This window comes from Erythrolamprus reginae, chromosome 3 (genome assembly GCF_031021105.1).
Source record: "Erythrolamprus reginae isolate rEryReg1 chromosome 3, rEryReg1.hap1, whole genome shotgun sequence".
Taxonomy (NCBI): domain Eukaryota; kingdom Metazoa; phylum Chordata; class Lepidosauria; order Squamata; family Dipsadidae; genus Erythrolamprus; species Erythrolamprus reginae.
In genome coordinates, this window is record NC_091952.1 from 39,861,693 (window position 1) to 39,882,554 (window position 20,862).

The 20,862-nt window shown below is 37.3% G+C and overlaps 2 protein-coding genes across 2 annotated transcripts in view; one reads left to right on the forward strand and one right to left on the reverse strand.

Moving 5' to 3' along the window:
• Positions 1 to 20,862, reverse strand: part of ZNF341 (zinc finger protein 341) — a 75,998-nt gene that overhangs the window by 41,070 nt on the left and 14,066 nt on the right. The gene's annotated exons all lie outside the window — the stretch shown is intronic.
• PXMP4 (peroxisomal membrane protein 4) lies at positions 1,237 to 8,531 on the forward strand. The gene is made up of 4 exons (XM_070748827.1): positions 1,237 to 1,464; positions 3,208 to 3,270; positions 4,535 to 4,733; positions 6,406 to 8,531. Exons 1-4 carry the CDS (start codon positions 1,352 to 1,354, stop codon positions 6,667 to 6,669), a joined length of 639 nt encoding a protein of 212 aa, XP_070604928.1. The 5' UTR covers positions 1,237 to 1,351; the 3' UTR covers positions 6,670 to 8,531.

The window sequence follows — 20,862 nt, forward strand, 5'->3', positions numbered from 1 at the left end:
GACTTCTTAATAAAGACATTGAACCAGCAGGAACTGTTAACAACTTTGTGATCTATCAGAGGGCATGATATAACCATCTCTCTTGACTTAAATCCATAAAATAATTCAGTCTTATAAATAATTAACTATGAAATTCAGTGAATTCGTGTAGGATCTGCGTTTTCTTCAATCTGTACTCCATTTTTTCATCCAACCTTTCTCTTTAATGCCTTTTGACTAATTGTGCTAGAAATTCTTTTTATCAGATTGACAAATTTATAAACTAATGGTGGTTGATCTACTGGGCAGGCACTCCAAACCTGGGAGGAATTTAGGGGCTCACTCTATCCTCCATCAAAGCATATTCAAAACAACATCAAAGAATTCCGCTTGTTCAACATAGATTAAAAAGAAAAACAGTTAAACTGATATCCTATTTTCATATAAACTACCTGTTTATTTTAACATAATCAGTGTCATGTGACTTTGCTCCATTTATAAAGTAAATTATAAAGCAAAAAAAATTATGTTGCTTTTCATATATGCTATTATTCCTAGTAAAATAATACTTTCAAGCTTTTGAAAACAAAACTCTGCCAAAAATGAAAATATTAAAAAAGAAGACTTTAGTTAACATTGGATTAACTTCATGGATGAAAAATCAGAAGTCTGGTAGAACTTTTTAAGACAAACTTTTTTAAAATTAAAGTTCATAAGACAATTCCATATAGTTTTCTTGGCACTGTTTAAAAATGAGTTGCCACTACCTTCCTACCTACCTTCATTCAAATCAGATCCAGTCCATTGACAATATAGAGCATAATTATTAGTCCATAATTGGGGATTTAAGACAAAGTGATGTTACATTTCTGCAAAATAGATTCAATTCCCATAATATTCAGAATGACAATTGTGATCACATGGATTCTGAAGATGCTACACTTTAGTAATATTATCGTTGCAGTTTGGTCTGGTTTATTTATTTATTTTATTTATTTGTTTTGTCAAGTTAGTATTCGTGGTATACAAAGATATAACAATATTTATATACATGATACTTAAGGCATGAAGTCAGTTCTTAAACGAACGACTTCATACCTTCTTTGAAAAGATGCAGACATAGAGATTGTTTCCGCTCGAATAGCCCGGAAAAGAAAAGTTATAATTGCAGGACGATACATTTTTCTTTTGTCTATTCTATAACTTAAATCTTCTCGCGAGCTTATAAAATTAGAGCGGAACTAAAATTCAGGGGTTGGTTTTCCGCTTGGGCATTGTTTCCTGAAGCTCTGCTTCTATGCCTTTTGTGCTTCAGTCGAGTTGTTTCCCCTGATTAACCGGCTGTTAGGTTGCAAGTGTCAAGGCTGAGGCGATGGGTGATCGGACGCTTCTCAAGACTTTGCTCTACACCGTCAATTCTCTCTTGCAGCAGCGGAGATATCAGGCCAGCCTGGCGGTGCTCAAGGGCTTCCGCAACGGAGCGGTGTAAGTTGGAGCTGGGGGCCGTCTTTCTTTCGCATTCCTGTTCCAAAACTATAGCCGAAAGTCGGACGAGTATTTGCGCTGATTTCACTTAAGAGTTGAATGGGAGGAAGCAGATTTGCACTTGGCTGGTCTTGGCTGGGCTGTCCTTCAACTTTGCTTTCGCTCTTCTTTACAGACCCCTGGGGTTTTAGCTGTTTTATATTATTACTATTTTATTATATCATTATTATTTATACTATTGTTATTGTATTATATTCTTTTTATACTGTACACCATCCAGAGTCTGCAAGGAGTTGGGTGGCTTATAAATCCAATAAATTAATATTAAATTAAATTGCCTTGTAGTGTCTGCTTGGTGAGAAAATAAAACGACCGTTTTTACTGATATGTTTGTAGGTATGTGACGTTTGGTGCGGGCAGGTATAAGATTTTAATCTAATGGCAGATTCTCCCAACAGTCTGCAAATCAGGTTTCAAATTATGGATGCAAGCTAAATTGAATGATTGATCAGACTGTCAGCTTAGGGAAATTTAAATAATTTAAAGTGGTTCTGGCTATTTATATATCAGTATTTTTGTTTCTTATGCTTTATCTGCATTTCATTTCAAAATTCTTATGGTTGTCTTCAAAGACATAGTAATGACCAAGTGATAGCACGTCTGTTATTAGATTGAGTTTTCATTTCTTTTTGGAAGACAGTATTGGCTCAGTGTATACTGTATAATGGTAGAACATTGTTGTATATATAAATGTACAGAACAGCAGCGAGCTTAGGTGATACCTTCTAATGTCTGGGTACACCTGGATTTCATTTTTAATCATTCATACTTAATGCTTACTGATAACTCCGTTTTCATTTTCTTGTAGATATCTCCAAAATCCATTCATTCAGTTATCATTCTAATAAAGCAGTTGCTATTCTATAAATTATTCAGTCTTCAGATAAGGGCGGCATACAAATTTAATTAATTAATTATTAATAATAATAATAATAATAATAATAATAATAATAATATAAATTGTTTTGTAGTTACCTATATCAGCTCCTGCAATATTGTGGCTAGATATTTTAAAATCATCACTGGTATTAAGAGTAAGGTATTTTGAAACAAACTCTTTGGTTCTCTTGTGAACAAGATTATCTTCCTGTTCTTGGGTGTTTCTATGTTTTCAAAGCATTAGTTATCATTTCCCCATGATAATAGTGAGTATTATAAGAAGTTAAAAGGGAGGAAAAGGTTTCAGAACATTGCTTTAGTGCTACACTAAATCGGAGTATTCATATTAGGCAATCGTGTTAAGTCTTTAAGTGCAGAACAAACTCAACCTGTTTGTGCAATTTATATCCCAATATACATGGCAAAGGAGTTGTGAAAGATGCTGATTTGTCATCCAAGAACTCTATCCCCACATTCTGCTGTTTTGAAGTTACATAAAACAAAAATTAGGGGTCCTTGTTGCTCTCTGAGCTTGCTTTACTTGCAGGCATTTCATTACCCTAACTAGGTACCGTAATTTCATCAGTGCAGTAAGTAGTGCTGTTTGCTGTCAGTTTATATTCTGGTGTTCTGCCTGCCTGTGTGGGTGGGGGTAGTATTAGAGATTCTTTGGTTGGGCTGTTTACTGATGGCTTTTTGGCAGTGTTTTGATTGGGGTGTTGCTTACTTGCAATAATTGCATTCAAACACGCAGTAAACTTTTATTTTACTGACAATTTAAAGTATTTTCTTTATTTTTGGCAGTTATGGAGCCAAAGTCCGTGCACCTCATGCGTTGGTGATGACATTTCTCTTCAAAAGTGGAAGGTACATTTCTCACAGCATTTGTCACTTACAGAATGAAGTCGTAGAAATTGAAGAAGCCTGCCTTGTTTGTATGCATGGTTTTTAAATATATATGTAGTCCTCCACTTACAACCATTAGTTTAGCGACATTATTGAAAAAAGTGATATACAACTGGTACTCATCACAGCCACTTACAACCATCCCCATACTCACATAATTAAAATTTGGGTGCTTGGTAACCAACATGTACTTATGATAGTTGCAGTGTCACGGGATTATTTGATCATCATTTGCAATTTTGCAGATTGGAAGCAGAAGCCAGTGAAGTCTTACTTAACAACACTTTGAATTACTTAACAAGTGCAGTGATTTGCTTAACAACTGTGGCAAAAAAAAAGATAATAAAATTGGACATGACTTAACAAACACTCTGTTTAGCAATGGAAATTCTGCTCTGTTGTGGTTGTAAGTCAAGGGCTATCTGTAGTCTTTTAGTACACAGTCTGCGGAGAGGGGCGGCATACAAGTCTAATAAATTCAATTAAATTAATGTTTCTGTTTGGATGTTTTTCACTGAATTAAATATATTAGGACAGAAGAAGAGGTTGTTGTCCTTTCTGTACTTAAATCAGACTATAAATATATTTAATACTGTTTTATGGATCCATAAAATGGATCTATGGATTCCAGAGAAATGACATTTTCTAGGAAATCAAGGTGGCATATATATTCTGAAGCAAGTTTCACTATGTCCAATGCTGCAATAATATCAGCCATTATGTAGAAATAACATTGCAATCTTATCCATTGTTAATGTGACTTTGTAGCTGAAGGTTCATTAATGTATAGATGTTCTCCTGGTGACATATAATAGAATTGAGCTAGTAGATATCAGTAGAATTTCCTTCTTTAAATTTTTAATAATTTTCACAATCTTAGTCATGTCAGATTTAACTTAGCTGCCACTCTTTGCATGTTAACTTAATGTTAATTACAATGTTATAGTTTATAAAACTATGTTTTTTTAAAGTACCATGAACTGTAAAAGTTATGAACATTTGAGTACATCTCTACATTGACTAGAAAACATATTCATGCTCTTTTATTAGAAATAGATTGACTTATGTGGCTTTAGTTTTCTAATATTTTCTGAATACAAAATTAAGACCATTGTTACTTTTTAATATACATCAGAAGCAATGATCAATAAATATTAATTGCTTTATAATATTTTCAGGGGAATAATGTTATATGTAATAATTGTTCCTTGTTTCCTCCCTTCAGCCTAAAGGAAAAATTGAAAGCAATTGTTCAAGCTACCTATACTCATTCCAGAAATCTGGCCTACTTTGTATTTACTTATAAGGGTTTGATGGCCATGCAATCACGATTGCAAGGAAAAAAGATTCCATTTCAGTCTTTCCTCGCAGCCTTCATTGGGGGCTGGTTAGTGTTTGGGGAAAATAATAATATTAACAGTCAGGTAAGTAACTATGTTGTTTTGTGTTAGAATTACGGTTCTACCGATCTTATGAGGAAGAAAAGGAAATTAGAGAAATTTAGTAAATTGTATCATCACACTCTTCCATTATTAATTTTTGCATATCTGCCGCAGAGAGGATAGTGAATTTATCTGAGTACAATTCTTTAGTCTCTTTCTACTCTAACAAATTGTAAGAAAGGGATTAGTAATCTTGATAATTTGTTGAGATCATATGCTGCCTAATTCTCAACTATTCTGGATGGATAACAACAATCACATTACAAGAATATTAATAAAAGATAAAAGGCGGCAAGTGGAATGAAGCGATGGGTCTCACTTTCCTGTACCAAAAGCTTGGGTGAAGAACTAAATCTTCACAGTTCATATAAACAATAGTAAATTGGGATCTTTGGATCTTGGAAACAATCTTATTCCAGAGAGTAAGCCCTGCTATAAAGAATATCTGCTATTTGCTAACCACACTCAATGAACATTTTAACAAAATGTAAAAAATGTTATTCAAATGGTAAATCAATTTAGAGAAGCATTATTTCTTCTGAGCTGAAAAAATACATATAATCGATATTTCAAAGTGGTAGATAATTGTAACAGAAGAATACCTACTGTTCTGTCAGGCTCTCTGGTAGAATCCTCCCGAAAATTCACAGGTACAAATTTCAGACACACACACGTTTGAAAATTCAAAACAATGTTCTTTATAACGAAAATTCACTTAAACTAAGCCCTCTTTTTGTATAGCAAAGAGCACTCATCTCCAAACAAACTGGTAATTGATACAAGTACCTTATCAGTTCTGAAATACTTAGCTTGCAGCTGTGAGGCAATTCACAGTCCTTCTTCTTTCACAAAGTGAAACACCCTTTGGTCTGCTTTAGTTTCAAAGCGGGGGAAAAGCAACACACCAAGGTCGAAGTCAGCAAGGCAGGCACAAAACACAACGATCAGATAATCCTCCACAATGGCCAAACCCACACGCTGCTCTTTACAGCAGCCTCACTAATTACCACAGCCCCACCCAACCACAGGTGGCCTCATTTTCTTTGATAATACTCTCAGTTGTTGGTGCCTATGCATCGCTGTCCGCATGCGTGGCTGTATCATTAACTCTTGTTCCGAATCCAAGGAGGAGAGAGATAATTGATCTCCTTCTGAGCTGTCTGCCACACTCTCCTCCTCTCTGTCACTCATGTCTTCTTGGTCAGAGAAGCCTTCATCAGCAGATTCCACCGGGAGCAAAACAGGCCTGCGGCATGTGGATGTCTCCCCCACATCCACAGTCCTTGGGGCAGGAGCTGGGCCAGAGCTAACCACAATACCTACCCATGTTGATTTTTCATTGTAAAAAATCCATGTATAATTTGGATGTTTTTAAAGAATTGTACTTTGCACACAGTTGCATTTCTTTTGAAACCAGTTTTCATGCAACTGGGAAATTATTGATTTAGAGCCAATATTTCTAGCATTAGGTTTAGGAATACATGTAAATTGTTGCTGAACCTTATTAAAATGCAAGCAGGCTATTTAAAATTAGAGACTGATTTTGGTATGAAAAAAATTGATGATCTCCTAAATTGAAAGTTGTTTCAAGTAATCTCATTTTCCTGTTATTCTAATTGACTAATTTTAATTCTATTTTTTTTTTCCTGAACAGATAAATATGTATCTATTATCTCGTATCCTGTTTGGCTTGTCTCGATTGGCAGTAGAGAAAGGTTATATACCACAGCCCAAACAAGATCCCTTCCCACTTTTTGCTGCTGTGGTTTGGGGGATTGTTCTTTGGCTCTTTGAGTATCACCGGCACACTCTACAACCATCACTACAGTCATCCATGACCTATCTATATGACGACAGTAATGTTTGGCATGATGTTTCTGACTTCCTTGTACATAATAAAAGATCCACTACCAAATAATCCTGACAACTATTTGGATAATAACACTTTCCAATAGCAGTTAAAAAGATGTATAGTTGAACAGCCTTTGCAATACTGAATATTTAATTACATTGGATATGAATGTCTACTTGAAATCTGTCCACAATGTTTGGTATAGATTGCTGATTTCTACTGATTAGAGCTTGAAATTACAAGCAAAATGTTTTCTTCCTTTTCTTCAAGATATCCAGCTTCCCCTCCTATGCTATCAGCTGAGGGAAAAGTATCTTAATTGTTTTAAAATCAAATATGAATTGAATCTTAAAATAAAAGGATCAGATGACACAAGTAATTTTTGCAGCTAGGTGCACAATGTCATCCACAATTTTTTTAACAACAAACAAATTTCAGCAAACAAATTTTCTGCATGATGAATATTTGATAATGATTTTGGTCTGTTGTTATGGTACTTGGGAATATTATTGCTTATGTTTTATTTATCCATACCTCATAACATGAAACAAAGATGCTTTTTTAAAAAAATTGACTTTTTAAAATCAGTTCCATAAATATGACACAAAAATCGGGATTTTTTTTTAAGTACAACATCTTATAAAATGCTTAAGATTTAGTAATGTTAACAAATAGAGGAAAAATAGGTTTTATTTATTGGGTTTCTAAAATGAAAGAAGAGTGTGGATAGTATGGTGAACATAAGAAGGGTGTCAAATAGTACGTTATTCTTGTGAAATCCTTTGTTATGATGTGTATGTGTCAGTGGTGGGGGAAGAGTATGAATACCAAAAAAATTGTCCTTGATTGGAGCTCTACCATATAGAAAATGATGCAATCATGCATGGCTAGAACTATTGCAGTTGTCATACTCTGATCATACAGTTAGAATTCTGCTTAGCAATCCATCAAAAGTGCCAAATAGAGTACTGTATTAGATTTTATCTCATTCTTTTATTAATTAATACAGATAACTGTGTATTGCATTTTTTGAAATATATTTATTATTAAACAAATTTATATGGTCACCTGACTCTCAAACAGTGACTCCTGGCAGTGTATAACTTTAAAAAGCCACTTTTTTATTTAAAGAAAACAACCCTAGAGCAGCAGCAACAAAATCAGACAAGCCATTTGACTGGTTCAGAATGGGGTCCTCAGGCCCTCTGACAGAACCATGTCTTCAAGACCTTGTAGAAAAGCATCAAGGTAAAGGCCAATCTTATCTCTGGAGGAATGATGTTCCAAATATTTATAAATATCATGTAAACTGACTAAAGCTAGTTTTTCTGGGTATTTTCCAATCTTTTACAGATGCACAGAAAAGCAATGTAGGATTCTTATTTTAAAAGAACAAAAAGTTGGACTTATAGATGAAATGGAAGATCTTGCAAAAGTTATTTGCATAACAAGCATAGATCTTCCTAAAATGCTAATTTATTTTCGTAATTTCATCTCTTTTGTGTCAAGGTTGTCAAATGTGGCCTATGAGTCACATGCATCATGCACTGGCCATGCCCACCCCTGATTTAGCGAAGGGGAAGGGGAATTGTGATGTCACATAACAACGTGTCATCACCAATTTGACACACCTCCGGGTCATGAATACTACACTCACTCAATGGCCTTATGCACTGCACGTGCCGTTGTTGTTAAAAAACTAGGTTTATAAATTAAAATGTCTGCTATCCTAATTTCATTTTAGATAGTGAGGAAACTGTTTTTAAACACCATTACACAAATTGAAACAGGTTTTTTAAATTTTTAATTTAAGAAAACAAATGTACTTTTGTATGTTCTGGAGTCTTATTTCAAACAGGATGCTTAACAGGACCTTGGTTAAAAAAACAAAACAAGACTGATTATAAGGCATTAAAAATTATTGATTATGCTGTTGTACTGAGTTTTTATTTATTATTGAAAACTTGCTTATAATACCAAATATATACCGTATTTTTTGGACTATAAAACACACTGGTGTATAAGATGCACCAAGATTTCAAAGTGATGAGTAAGGAAAAAAAAGTTTTTGCCCTTCCTAGTCTCCCAAACCCTCTGCGCACCCCATTTTTTGCAAAATGGGCCCGTTTTTTACCCTTTTTTTTTTTTTTACCAAAAAATGGGATGGGCAGAGGGTTTGGGAGGCCTGCAGAGAGCTCCTAGGTACTAGGAGAAGGCCCCATTTTTGCCAAAAAAAAAAAAAAAGGTCTGCTTTTTGCCTGGTTTTTTTTTTGTAAAAATGGCATTTTTGCCTTTCCCCGGTCCCCAGGAGCTCTGCAGGCTTTCCAGAACCTCTGTCCATCTCATTTTTGTGAAAAAAATGGGCCCTTTTTCTTTCAAAAATGGGATGTGGGGGGAGGGCTTCGGGAGGTCAAACAATGACTATTCAGTGTATAAGACGCACCAGCAATTCCACCCTCTTTTAGGGGGAGAAAAGGTGCATCTTATACTCTGAAAAATATGGTTAGTTTGGGAGTCAAGGAAGTTTTGTATTTAATTTATAGGACTATAATATTACATTCTTTTATCACATCTCTTTACTTTGCTTCTTTGATATATTTGTTACCTTGCACCATTATCTGTTCTCATCAGATAATCTGTGGAATGCCTTCTTTCTGAATTCCTCTCATACAAATGTTTGAAAGTCACTAAACCAAAATCACTATCACACCATGCTTTATGTCCAAAGGAATAAATACCAATCTGCTTCAGAATATTATTGATATTTTGGGCGATGTATGCCCTAAGCTTTTATTGGTTCTCTTCTCACATCATTGTTTTCATGCAGTGACACCTTCTGCATTCTCCCTAAACAATGGGCAAGTATTTCTCCTAAAAGTTGAAAGATCAGCATATTTTTAACAAGTACTTCAAATAGATTTTAGATTTTTCTTTCTGTGCTTCTTTTAGGCTAGGGTCATCAAATAGTAATACTGTGCTTTAAAAAAAAAAAAAAAGCATATTGTTTAAGACCCTGTCTGAACTCACACAAAGCACCGGACTGTAAAGCAAATCATATGTGATCACTACTGTTTCTATAGCTTACAGATGAGGTCGAATCCCTTCTGCCACTAATGTGACTGAACAATGCTGGTGTGTACTAGGGAAGTGAACTAGAAGTAATGGGTCGGTCCAAAGACTCTTGGATACATAACTTCCATTCCTCACTCTTTCAAATTGTATTGTTTAGCAAGCTAAGTATTCTGTTGGGTTTTCATGCTAATAAGAAAGAAACACAAAAAGAATAAGGCGACCGTTTGGAAATCCAGCTCCCAGGCAGCCTGTCCCATCAGAATTAACCAAGTACCAACTATCCCAGCCCCGAAGATCAAAACAGATGCATATGCGAATTGTGTTACAAGCAGTTCAGCAAAGGTTTTACATTGAGAACATTTTAACAGGAAATCTGGATTTCTGATCTGAGAAAACATCCATCTTTACTTAATATGTCATGATTTTATTAGACCTGTTTCAAAAAAGTATCTGTGCTATATTGATACTATATAAATTGAGTGAATTATTTATGTTATTTAAACTTAATGAAATAGATCTAGGAATGCTGTAGAGGCAGCTTTAAAAAAATAAAATAGAAAATGAGCTAGGCTGGAATAGGTCATTATCCTAATTGGAATAGGAAAAGTATAATGTCCTACATAATTCAAAGGTAGTTCACAATAAGGTCTTCCCCCTATCAATGTTTACACTTAATTATTTATAAACACTCCTTAACGTAAGCTCCCCGACATGTTTGTGGATCTTAATTGATATTGTAGGTACAGTCTCTCACACAGTAATAACTAATGGAATAAATCATTTAACAGTACAAAGAATGTATAAGTACTATTTTGTTAATATAGGAACTGTACTGTGGGTATCATGAAAGTTCCTCTTCAGATTTTTAAAAAATGTATTTCATATTGGCAACAGCAAATGGCCATTTTATATGTATTCTTGAATTTAGCCATTTTGGAAAATAGCTACATGTTTTTTATAATAAATTTTCCCCATTCACTGGAAAAGTCTCTATTCTGTTTTTTGTTCTATGTAGATACAAATTATTTTTAAAATTATAATTTTGAATATAGGCTTTTTCAGGCTGTAGTAAGCCAATCATATTTTTGTATGTTAGAAATATTAAATGGCTATGCAGTACAGGTAGTCCTTAATTTATGACCACAATTGAGCCCAAAAGTTAAGTTGCTAGCTGATAAATGAGTTTTGCCCCATTTTACAACTTTTGTTAAGTGAATCACTGCAGTTCTTAACTTAGTAACATGGTGGTTAAGTGAATCTGGTTTCGCTATTGACTTTGCTTGTCAGAAGGTTGCAAAGGGGCAATGACCCCAGGACACTGCAACCATCATAAATGTGAGGCAGTTATCGAGTATCTGAATGTGACTCAGGTGACCATGAGGATGCTGCAATACGTGTGAAAAATGGTCATAAGTTGCTTTTTCCAGTGCTGTTGCAACCTCGAATGGTCATTATTAATTAATTAGATTTGTATGCAGCCCTTCTCCAAAAACTCAGGGCAGCTCACAGGATACAATGTAAAACAAAGCGTACAAAAACAAATCTAATAAGTTAAAAAACCACAGCTAAAACCCCAATATGTTAAAATCAGTCAACCAATTCAGTCACATCATGCATCACATTTATTGGTCATTAACTGACTATTCTAAGTCGAGGACTACCTATAATTACCTATCCTTAAATAGTTCACAAAACAGATTATCTTCTTCAAGTGTGCGGGATATCCAGGGTGTTCCCTAGTTATTCTCTTCCTCTCTTGCAATAAAACTAGACTGATAATATAGAGCGCTGGTGAGACCACATTTGGAGTACTGTGTTCAGTTCTGGAGACCTCACCTACAAAAAGATATTGACAAAATTGAACGGGTCCAAAGACGGGCTACAAGAATGGTGGAAGGTCTTAAGCATAAAACGTATCAGGAAAGACTTCATGAACTCAATCTGTATAGTCTGGAGAACAAACTTCCAGCAGACGTGGTTGGTAAATCCACAGTGACTGAATTTAAACATGCCTGGGATAAACATATATCCATTGTAAGATAAAATATAAGGGCAGACTAGATGAACCATGAGGTCTTTTTCTGCTGTCAGTCTTCTATGTTTCTATGTTTCTATCATATTTTGTTCAGCAAGTGCGTTTAAAAAAATAATCTTGGCTGTAAAAAGATACTGATTATGAGTCCTGACTGAACTCTTTTTCTCTCAAACCAAACATTTTATAGCTGTGTGGGTCATCTAAATGATTCAGACTGAGATAATGCCATGGGCACTACATACCAATAGAGGAATGTAACATCATTCAGTAGGCTCGCTGAGTTCATGCAGTCAAAGCCCATCTTGATAATTAATTGTATTTTTTGGTGGGGGGGAGAAATCCTAGTTTTATTGAAATGAATATTTAAAAACATTTTATGTTATATTCATACATCAAGCCACATAAAATCTGGTTTGTTTGATTTTGTTTCAGTGCAATGTATGAATATGGCCACTGTGGTTTATCAACATAGCGCATGCTTGGCAACTTTAAGATGTGTAGATTTTACTGTATGGCTGGCTTAGGGATTCTATACAGATGGTCCTTGACTTAAAAACATAATTGGGAAGAGAATTTTTGCAAATTGATTGTAAACCACCTAGATTTGTCTCTAAGCAAGATGGGCAACACAGAAGTTTAATAAATACTGGATTTTTCGGAGTAGAAGACGCATCTTAACAACACCCCCCCCCCAAGAGGCTGAAAACTTGAGTATGTCCTAATACTCTGAATGTAGCTTTTACTAAGCTTTTTTTTCAGCCCGAATGAGGTGCTAACAAGTGAAGCAATCTTCAGTGCTTTGCTAGCTAAGCATCTTCCCTTTGCCCTTTTTTTCACAACTGCTCCCTCCAACAATCAGCTGGGCTTTGGAAGCTTTTTCTCAGGCCTAAAACCAGTGAAGTGATCTTCCCTGCTTTGTTAATTTTTCAGCCCCAACGAGCTGGTTTTCTCTCTGAAGAGAGACAAAAGTGAAGTGTCTAAGAAACTGCTTTTTATCCCCAACCAGGGGATAGAAAGCAAGCATGTGTGCTCAAAACCAGCAAACTAACCTGTTGAAGCTGACCAGACTAAGGACTAGCCAGATGAATACCTGGTAGGCAAATTATTTTTTCCCTTTTTTCTTCCCCAAAAATTAAGGTGCGTCTTAAACTCCGAAAAATACAGTAAGTAAATAAAGCAAGCAAGCAAGTCAGTTGTTAAGCGAGTGACACTCATTGCAGCAGAGGCGGAGTAACGACACGGACACAGAGCTGGATTTAAAACTGGGTCATTTTTATTAATTAAATTATCATAATTTATTAATTAAATTAGCATAAATTTAATTAAACCTAACAAGGACCCGCAGGGTCAAACAATTACTTCCGGGGTGGAGAATGACGTCAGAAAAACTTCCGGGGCAACTTATGGGCGTAGCCATGCACCTGCATGTGGGAGGCGTCTAACCCCTGCAAGGGGATAGAAATGAGCGAGACCCAAAGGCAGGTTCCCCCCAATTGCTCAGATCGAACTAAAGGCACCATGAGCCCTTGGAGAGAACCTGCCAATCATCCCCAAAGATGCCCAACGGAGAACACGCAGTTGCTAAACACTACCCAATTTCCGCCCCTAACCTGCCAACCCAAATGACCAAAGGTAAGCCAATTAGACTAATCGGGGAGCGAAGCACCCTCTAACCATCCATCCGTCACCACAGTGTGGAATAGGCGGAAAAACGGCCGCAGAAAGTACCGAGACTGCCAAAAATTCCTATTCGGCCCCCTAAGGGCGACCCATAGTTGCACACTGAAAGATAGGGAGGGCGGGCAGGTGTTTGCCTGCTCGTCGTCGGGGCGAAAAGGAGGCCCCAAGCTTACGCAGCCTCTTTTATAGGGCTGGCAGGCTCCGCCCCCCCAACGACGTCATCGGCCAGGGCCAATGACCAAAGATGGCCAGAATCTCGCAAAATCTCATGAGATCCTGGCCTTCAAAATGGCGACTACGCCGAGGGCCGTGTCTCCCTGGCCCTGCGGCAAATCCGGGCCGGGGATAAGTCACCGGCCGCACAAATCTTATAATCTTTTTTTGCCACCATTAAGGGAGTCACTGCAGTTGTTAAGTGAATCACACTGCCGTTAAGGAAATCCAGCTTCCCCCCCCCCCTGACTTTATTTGTCAACTGAGAAGGTCGTAAACAGAGATCATGGGACTCCACAGACAATGCAACTGTTATAAATACATGCCAGTTGCCAAGCGCCTGAATTTTGATCATGTGACTATGAGGATGCTGCAACAATCATTAGGGTGAGGACTGGTTATAAGCTGTTGTAACTTCAAATGGTTGTTAATTGAATTATTGTAAGTCAAGGAGTACTTACATCTTAAAGTTTCAGATTAAGAAATGCTGATCTAATGCAATATGTAAACCCACTAATGACTTGCTCAGATTGCTTAAGAAGAAAGACTTAATGTACGTTTAATCAGTGTAATAGAACAATAATAATAATAATTTTAATAATAATAATTTATTGGATTTGTATGCCGCCCCTCTCCGCAGACTCGGGGTGGCTAACAACAATAATAAACACAACATGTACAATCCAATAATAAAAAAACAACTAAAAACCCCTATAATAAAACCAAACATACACACATACATACCATGCAATAAATAGACACCTTTGTTTGATATCAGAATGGTGTGTATAAATTATTTGCTGGAACAGTAACAGAGTTGGAAGGTACCTTGGAGGTCATCTAGTCCAACCCCCTTGCTCATGCAGGAGACCTATACTGGGGATTTGAACTGTCGACCTTTCTGACCGACAAGCTCATTGATTTAGCCACTATGCCACCTAGTCAGGATGTTTAACTTGCATTCTGTGCAGTTCATGCATTTTCATTGTCCTTTTATAGAATGAATAACCTACAGTTTACAGATTAATGTAAGAAACATTAAAAAATAACTCTTCCCCACATTAAATATAGAAATTTACAAATGTGGAAAACTAAAAAGTAAAGTTGAGCGGAAAAGAATATTTCAAAAAGATTAGATTCATTTTTTTAAATTGAATTTTTGGGATGGAATATAAAAATTCCATAGTACCTTAAACTTTTCAAATTCAAGACACTTGAACAAGATCCTTATTGTATACTTTTGTAATATGAACATCAGTTGTAATTTAGCATCTGCTGCTTTCATTAAAATGGTATAAAGAGCAGTTGAATGTCTACATTAGAAGCAGCTGTCCTGCCTACAACTATGCTTGCAGTACAGCCACACACACTAACCATGTTGCCTACTTTCATTCAAAATGACTGAAGCTGTCAATTAAATTAGCTTTAATATATAATTTTATACCCTTTATCTTCTACCACAATAACATCCAGAATGCAAAGATAAATACAAAAATACAAAGAAAACATGGTAAGTTTTGTTAATGCAGATTGGCGCCAATTTTCCTTCAAAACCAGCCTCAGTCTATCTGCTTGACATGAATCTAGCTTACAGACTAAGCCAGTGATGGTGAACCTTTTTTTCCTCAGGTGCCAAAAGCATATGTGCGCATGCTATTGCACATGCATGAGTACTCATAGCTATAATCCAATGCCTGGGGAAGACGAAAACAGCCTCCCCTGCCCTTCCGGAGGCCCTCTGCAGACCAGAAACGGCCCATTTCCCAATTTCTGGTGGGCCCAGTAGGCACGTTTTTCACCCTCCCCAGATTCCAGAGGCTTCCTTGGAGCCTGGAGAGGGCAAAAAGGGTACAAATAAGCAATCAGGAAACCATATTAATATTATTATTATTTTTATTATTATTATTATTATTTATTAGATTTGTATGCCGCCCCTATTTGTAGACTCGGGGTGGCTCACAGCAATGATAAAAGCAATATATAATGACAAATCTAATAGTTAAACTCTAAAATAACAATAATACATTTAAAAAGTCTAAAAAACAAGAAACCCCAATATATAAAAACATACATACAGTCATATCATACACAGAAAACTACATAGGCAGGGGGAGATGTTTCAGTTCCCCCACGCTTGACGACAGAGGTGGGTTTTAAGGAGTTTACGAAAGGCAAGGAGGGTGGGGGCAGTTCTAATCTCTGGAGGGAGCTGATTCCAGAGGGTCGGAGCCGCCACAGAGAAGGCTCTTCCTCTGGGTCCTGCCAAACGACATTGTTTAGTTGACGGGACCCGGAGGAGACCAACTCTGTGGGACCTAACCGGTCGCTGGGATTCGTGCGGCAGAAGGCGGTCTCGTAGAAACCCTCGTAGATATAAATCGTAAGGATACAAGCAACAAATTTCAGTCATACGTAGGAGGAAATGTGGGATAGGAACAATGGTAATAGTAATAATAATAGTAATAGAAATGCAGCCTTAGTGAATAGTTTGACAATGGTGAGTGAATTATTCCTTTGAGTGATGGCTTTTGGGAAGAAAATGTTGTTGTGTCTAGTTGTCTTGGTGTGCAGTGCTCTATAATATCGTTTTGAGGGTAGGAGTTGAAGCAATTTGTGTCCAGGATGCGAGGGATCAGTAAATATTTTCATAGCCCTCTTTTTGACTCATGCGGTATACAGGTCCCCAATAATAATAATTTAATAATAATTTATTAGAATTGTATGTCGCCCCTCTCTGAAAAGAATGGAAGGCGGGTTGGCAGTAATTGTTTTCTTCTGCAGTTCTGATTATCCTCTGAAGTCTGAGTGTGTTTTCTTGGGTTGCAGAACCAAACCAGACAGTTGTAGAGGTGCAGATGACAGACTGAATGTTTCCTCTGTAGAACTGTATCAGCAGCTTCTTGGGCAGTTTGAGCTTCCTGAGTTGGTGCAGAAATAACTGTTGTTCTTTTTTAATGACATTTTTTATGTTAGGTGACCATTTTAGGTCATGAGATATGATAGAACCTGGAAATTTGAAGGTAAAAGGTTTGTCCAATTTTCCTGTTGGTAGTTTATAAAGCATCTTAAGTATTGTTCTAGCACCACCATTTGTCTGGGTGTGGTCGGAGGAACTTAAACCTTGGGTCGTGCCTAACAGGCTCAGGAATGCCCTCCAGAATTTTGAAGTGAATTGGACTCCCTGATCAGAAATTATCCTTTGGGGAGCTCTATAGAGCTCTATGGAGGCGATAAATGTGTAACAGGAATGATTTTGCCAGTGCCTTAGCTGTTGGGATTTTTGGACAGGGGATAAAGAGGACCTGTTTGGAGAATAGGTCCATTACCACCCAAATAACTAAATAACTGAATGGCAAAATCACAGATCTGACACACAGTATGTGAACTAGTGTGGCAGGTTGTGGGGAGTACTGTATTTTTTTCAGATGATGAGATGCACTGGACTATAAGATGCACCCAGATTTTGAAGGGAAAAAAAGGTTTTGGCCTCCGCATGTCGTTTTTGCCCTCTCCAGCTCCCAAGAGCACTCTGCAGGCCTCCCAAACCCTCTGCATATTCTGTTTTCATCAAAAACGGTCCCATATTTGCCAACAACTGGTCCATTTTTGGTCTCCTGAACCCCCGAATTCCATTTTTGCCCTCCCCAACCCCCAGGAGCACTCTTCAGCCTCCCAAACCTTTCACACATCATGTTTCTACACAAAACAGGCCTATTTTTGGCAAAAATGGGACATGCACAGGTGTTGTGATTCAGCCTGCGGCTCCTCAGGGACCGGCTGCATCTCTGCTGGATCCATGCCCAGAGGAGGAGGACAGTGAACAGGAGGGGGAGGACCAGGCAGATGGGGGAGGGGAAAGTCAGGAAGAGGAGGAGGTAGAGCAGCCTGAGAGCCCCGGGGGGGGGGGCTCTCCCCAGCTAGTAGCCTGGACTCATTGGATGAAGACACACAGACTATAATTGACATGAGACAGCGACGTGCAGCTCAGAGACGGGACCAATTAGAAAGGTATTTGCATCACTGAATTGGCCACAGCTGGGTTTGGGTGTGGTTCCCCTCAGCAGGGTTTAAAAGGCAGGCCCGCCCTTGCATCCTTGTGGAGAGTTATCAACTGGAAGTTCTGTGACCCTGCTTCGCTTCTCGGCATCTCTGATCTTGGCTTGTGGCCTAGAAGTCTGGAAGACTTGGGGGAGGCGTGGGTTTTGTTATCTCCAGCGTTGTTTTTGACAGCAAGAATCCTGTTTTCTTTCATGGCCTTCGTGAAACCTCTGTGAAGTTCCAGCGTGTTCCTGTCTGTAAGAACAGTTTCTGTTACCTGTGTTTGCTTTGAATTATACAAACTGCCTTTGCTTTTTACTAGTGTGTCTGGATTCTCTTTTTGGTTGGTGTTGACTTCTGGAGGGACCCAGACAGAACAACAGGGTGTTTTGGGATGGCAAAAACAGGGCCGTTTATAAGATGCAGACATTTCTACCCACCTTTTTTGGGGGGGGGAGTGCATCTTATGGTCTGGAAATTCGGTATTTCAGTGGGTCGGGGGAAGCCTTGGATGGTCTTAAGTTGGTGGCATATTCCATTACTGGGTTTCCCCATGGTCTTACATTTCAAGTTACCTCACATGCACTTAAAGAGCCACACATTTGATTAGCAAATGAGTGGGCGAAAGAGAGTGATCATGTTCAAGGTATGAGATTTACTTCTATGAATCCTCGTGTTATAAAGGGAATGAGCAGGCTCCATTACAGTGATGGCCTGCTACCGGAATGGTAGAAAACATAGTGTGTGCTTTACATATTAGAGCTGTGTGGAATACATGCATTTTCCATTAAAGTAACAGCCCTTGATCTCTATAGAATTTCTTAATGTGACTTATAATTAGTATAGAAGTAATCCAAATGAGAACTTATAGACAATGGTAATATATTGGATAAAAGCCTGAGCAATAAGAAATGAAGGGAAGAATTATAATCCCCTCCCGACACCGTTTTGGGGATATATTACTACTATTATTATTACTATTATGAACGAGATGTTAGTTTTTTGAAGTATAAAAAGAAAATGATATGTATAGCTGCATAAAATAGACAATAAGTATTGATGTATGAAAGGAAGACACGATAGAATTGAGATGCTTTTCTTTCTGACTTAGGTATGCAGAGTGTTGTGATTCAGCCTGAGGCTCCTCAGGGACTGGCTGGAGCTCTGCTGGATCCATGCCCAGAGGAGGAGGACAGTGACCAGGAGGGGGAGGACCAGGCAGACGGGGGAGAGGAACATCAGGAAGAGGAGGAGGGAGAGCAGCCTGAGACCCCCGGGGGGCGGGCCTCTTCCCAGCTAGTAGCCTGGATTCATTGGATGAAGACGCACAGGCTATAATAGACATGAGGCAGAGACGTGCAGCTCAAAGAAGGGGCCAATTAGAAAGATATTTCCATCCCTGAATTTGCAACAGCTGGGTTTGGGTGTGGTTCTCCTCAGCAGGGTTGAAAAGGCAGGCCCGCCCTTACAGTCTTGTGGAGAGTTATCAACTGGGAGTCCTGTGACCTTGCTTCGATTCTTGGCGTCTCTGATCTTGGCTTGTGGCCTAGAAGGCTGAAAGACTTGGGGAAGGCGTGGGTTTTATTATCTCCAGTGTTGTTTTTGCCAGCAAGAATCCTGTTTTATTGCCTGGCCTTCGTGAAACCTCTGTGAAGCTTCATCATGTTCCTGTCTGTAAGAACAGTTTTTGTTACCTGTGTTTGCTTTCCAGTATATAAACTGCCTTTGCTTTTTACCAGTGTGTCTGGATACTCTTTTTGGTTGGTGTTGGCATCTGGGGGGACCCAGACAGAACAGCAGAGTTGTAAGATGTTGCAGTTATATATGTATATATGTTTGTGCTTTTTTTGTTCTCTCTTTTTTCTCTTTTTGGTTTTCTATATATTGTTTTCTTTTTTTATTGTTTTTGTATACCTCATAAACTTTGGCTTTTTTAAAATTTTCAATAAAAATCATTTTTAAAAAATAATTTCTTATATGTAAAGGCCAAATTGAGCAATTACATAGCGTTTTCTGATACATCTCCTTTGTTTTGTTTCTTCGTTGGAGGAAGATATTATTGTGTGGTGATACCACTATGAACAATTATGTATGCCTATTTAAAATAATTTCTCTGACTTTATCCCCATGGCAAGAAATATTTTGTTGTTCACTTAGAAGAATTTGTGTAATACTAATACCAGAAGGAAACCTTAAACAGTTCTGCCACTGCTTGCTTAACACTGTAATTCCCCAAGGCTATTTGTCAATTAAAGATGCTCTCCTTTATAAAACATTCTTGTGTTATGCACACAATGTACATATTCTTTTTATATTCTTTAAATATACAAGGCTTCAAAATAAAGATTACAATTAAAATTCTGTACATTTGAGATGAAAGGCACTGACTCTTCTTTTAGTTATTTCAAGAGCAATGAATTGACAAAGAGCTTGGGGAAAAACAGGATTTAGGAACTACAACAAATGAAAAGCAACTTCAGGCTTTTAAATTGTTGCTTTTGGCCCTGTGTCATCGAAGTCATTTTATGGTTTTATTAACATGTTGTTTGTGGATTCTAAATCTTGCATGTGTATGCAATGTACTACACTATAATAAAATTCTTAGTTTTCTATAAATGAAGGAAACTCAAATAATGCTTTCAAAACACAGATCGGTATTTTCTATAGTGTGGTGCAGAATCTAGTAAAACACAGAGCAAAACAATTACTGTAATCACAATTCTTAAATGTATTACATTTATACAATTAGGTCAAATTTTGAATGGGGGAGTGAATGTGATCTAAAAATAAGTTTCAATATCTATATTGAACTACCATATAACAAAAATTGGCCAGATGAAAACATTTAATTCACACATAAAATAGTGAATAAACATAGAGGGTATTAAGCAAGGAAAAGAAATTGGTTTGTGTACTGGCAAACAAGGAAGAAATATATGTCAAATTTTCTACACAACTCTTTTTAATCTTCCTGCTTAGGAGATCATAAATGTCCTGCTTGCCTTCCATCCTGTACACTGATTGAAAATATTATGGGATTGATAGCTAGTCTTGTTAAATCCCAGACTACATACTCTTTCTCTTGCCATTTTCCTTTTATTAATTTCTGAAAATAAATATATTCACTGGGAGCACACTATTTTCCTTTTTAAAAAAAATTAATATCATTTATGAAGCTTTGGAATGACTTGGTGGAATTTAAAAGATCCCATTCTGCTTTG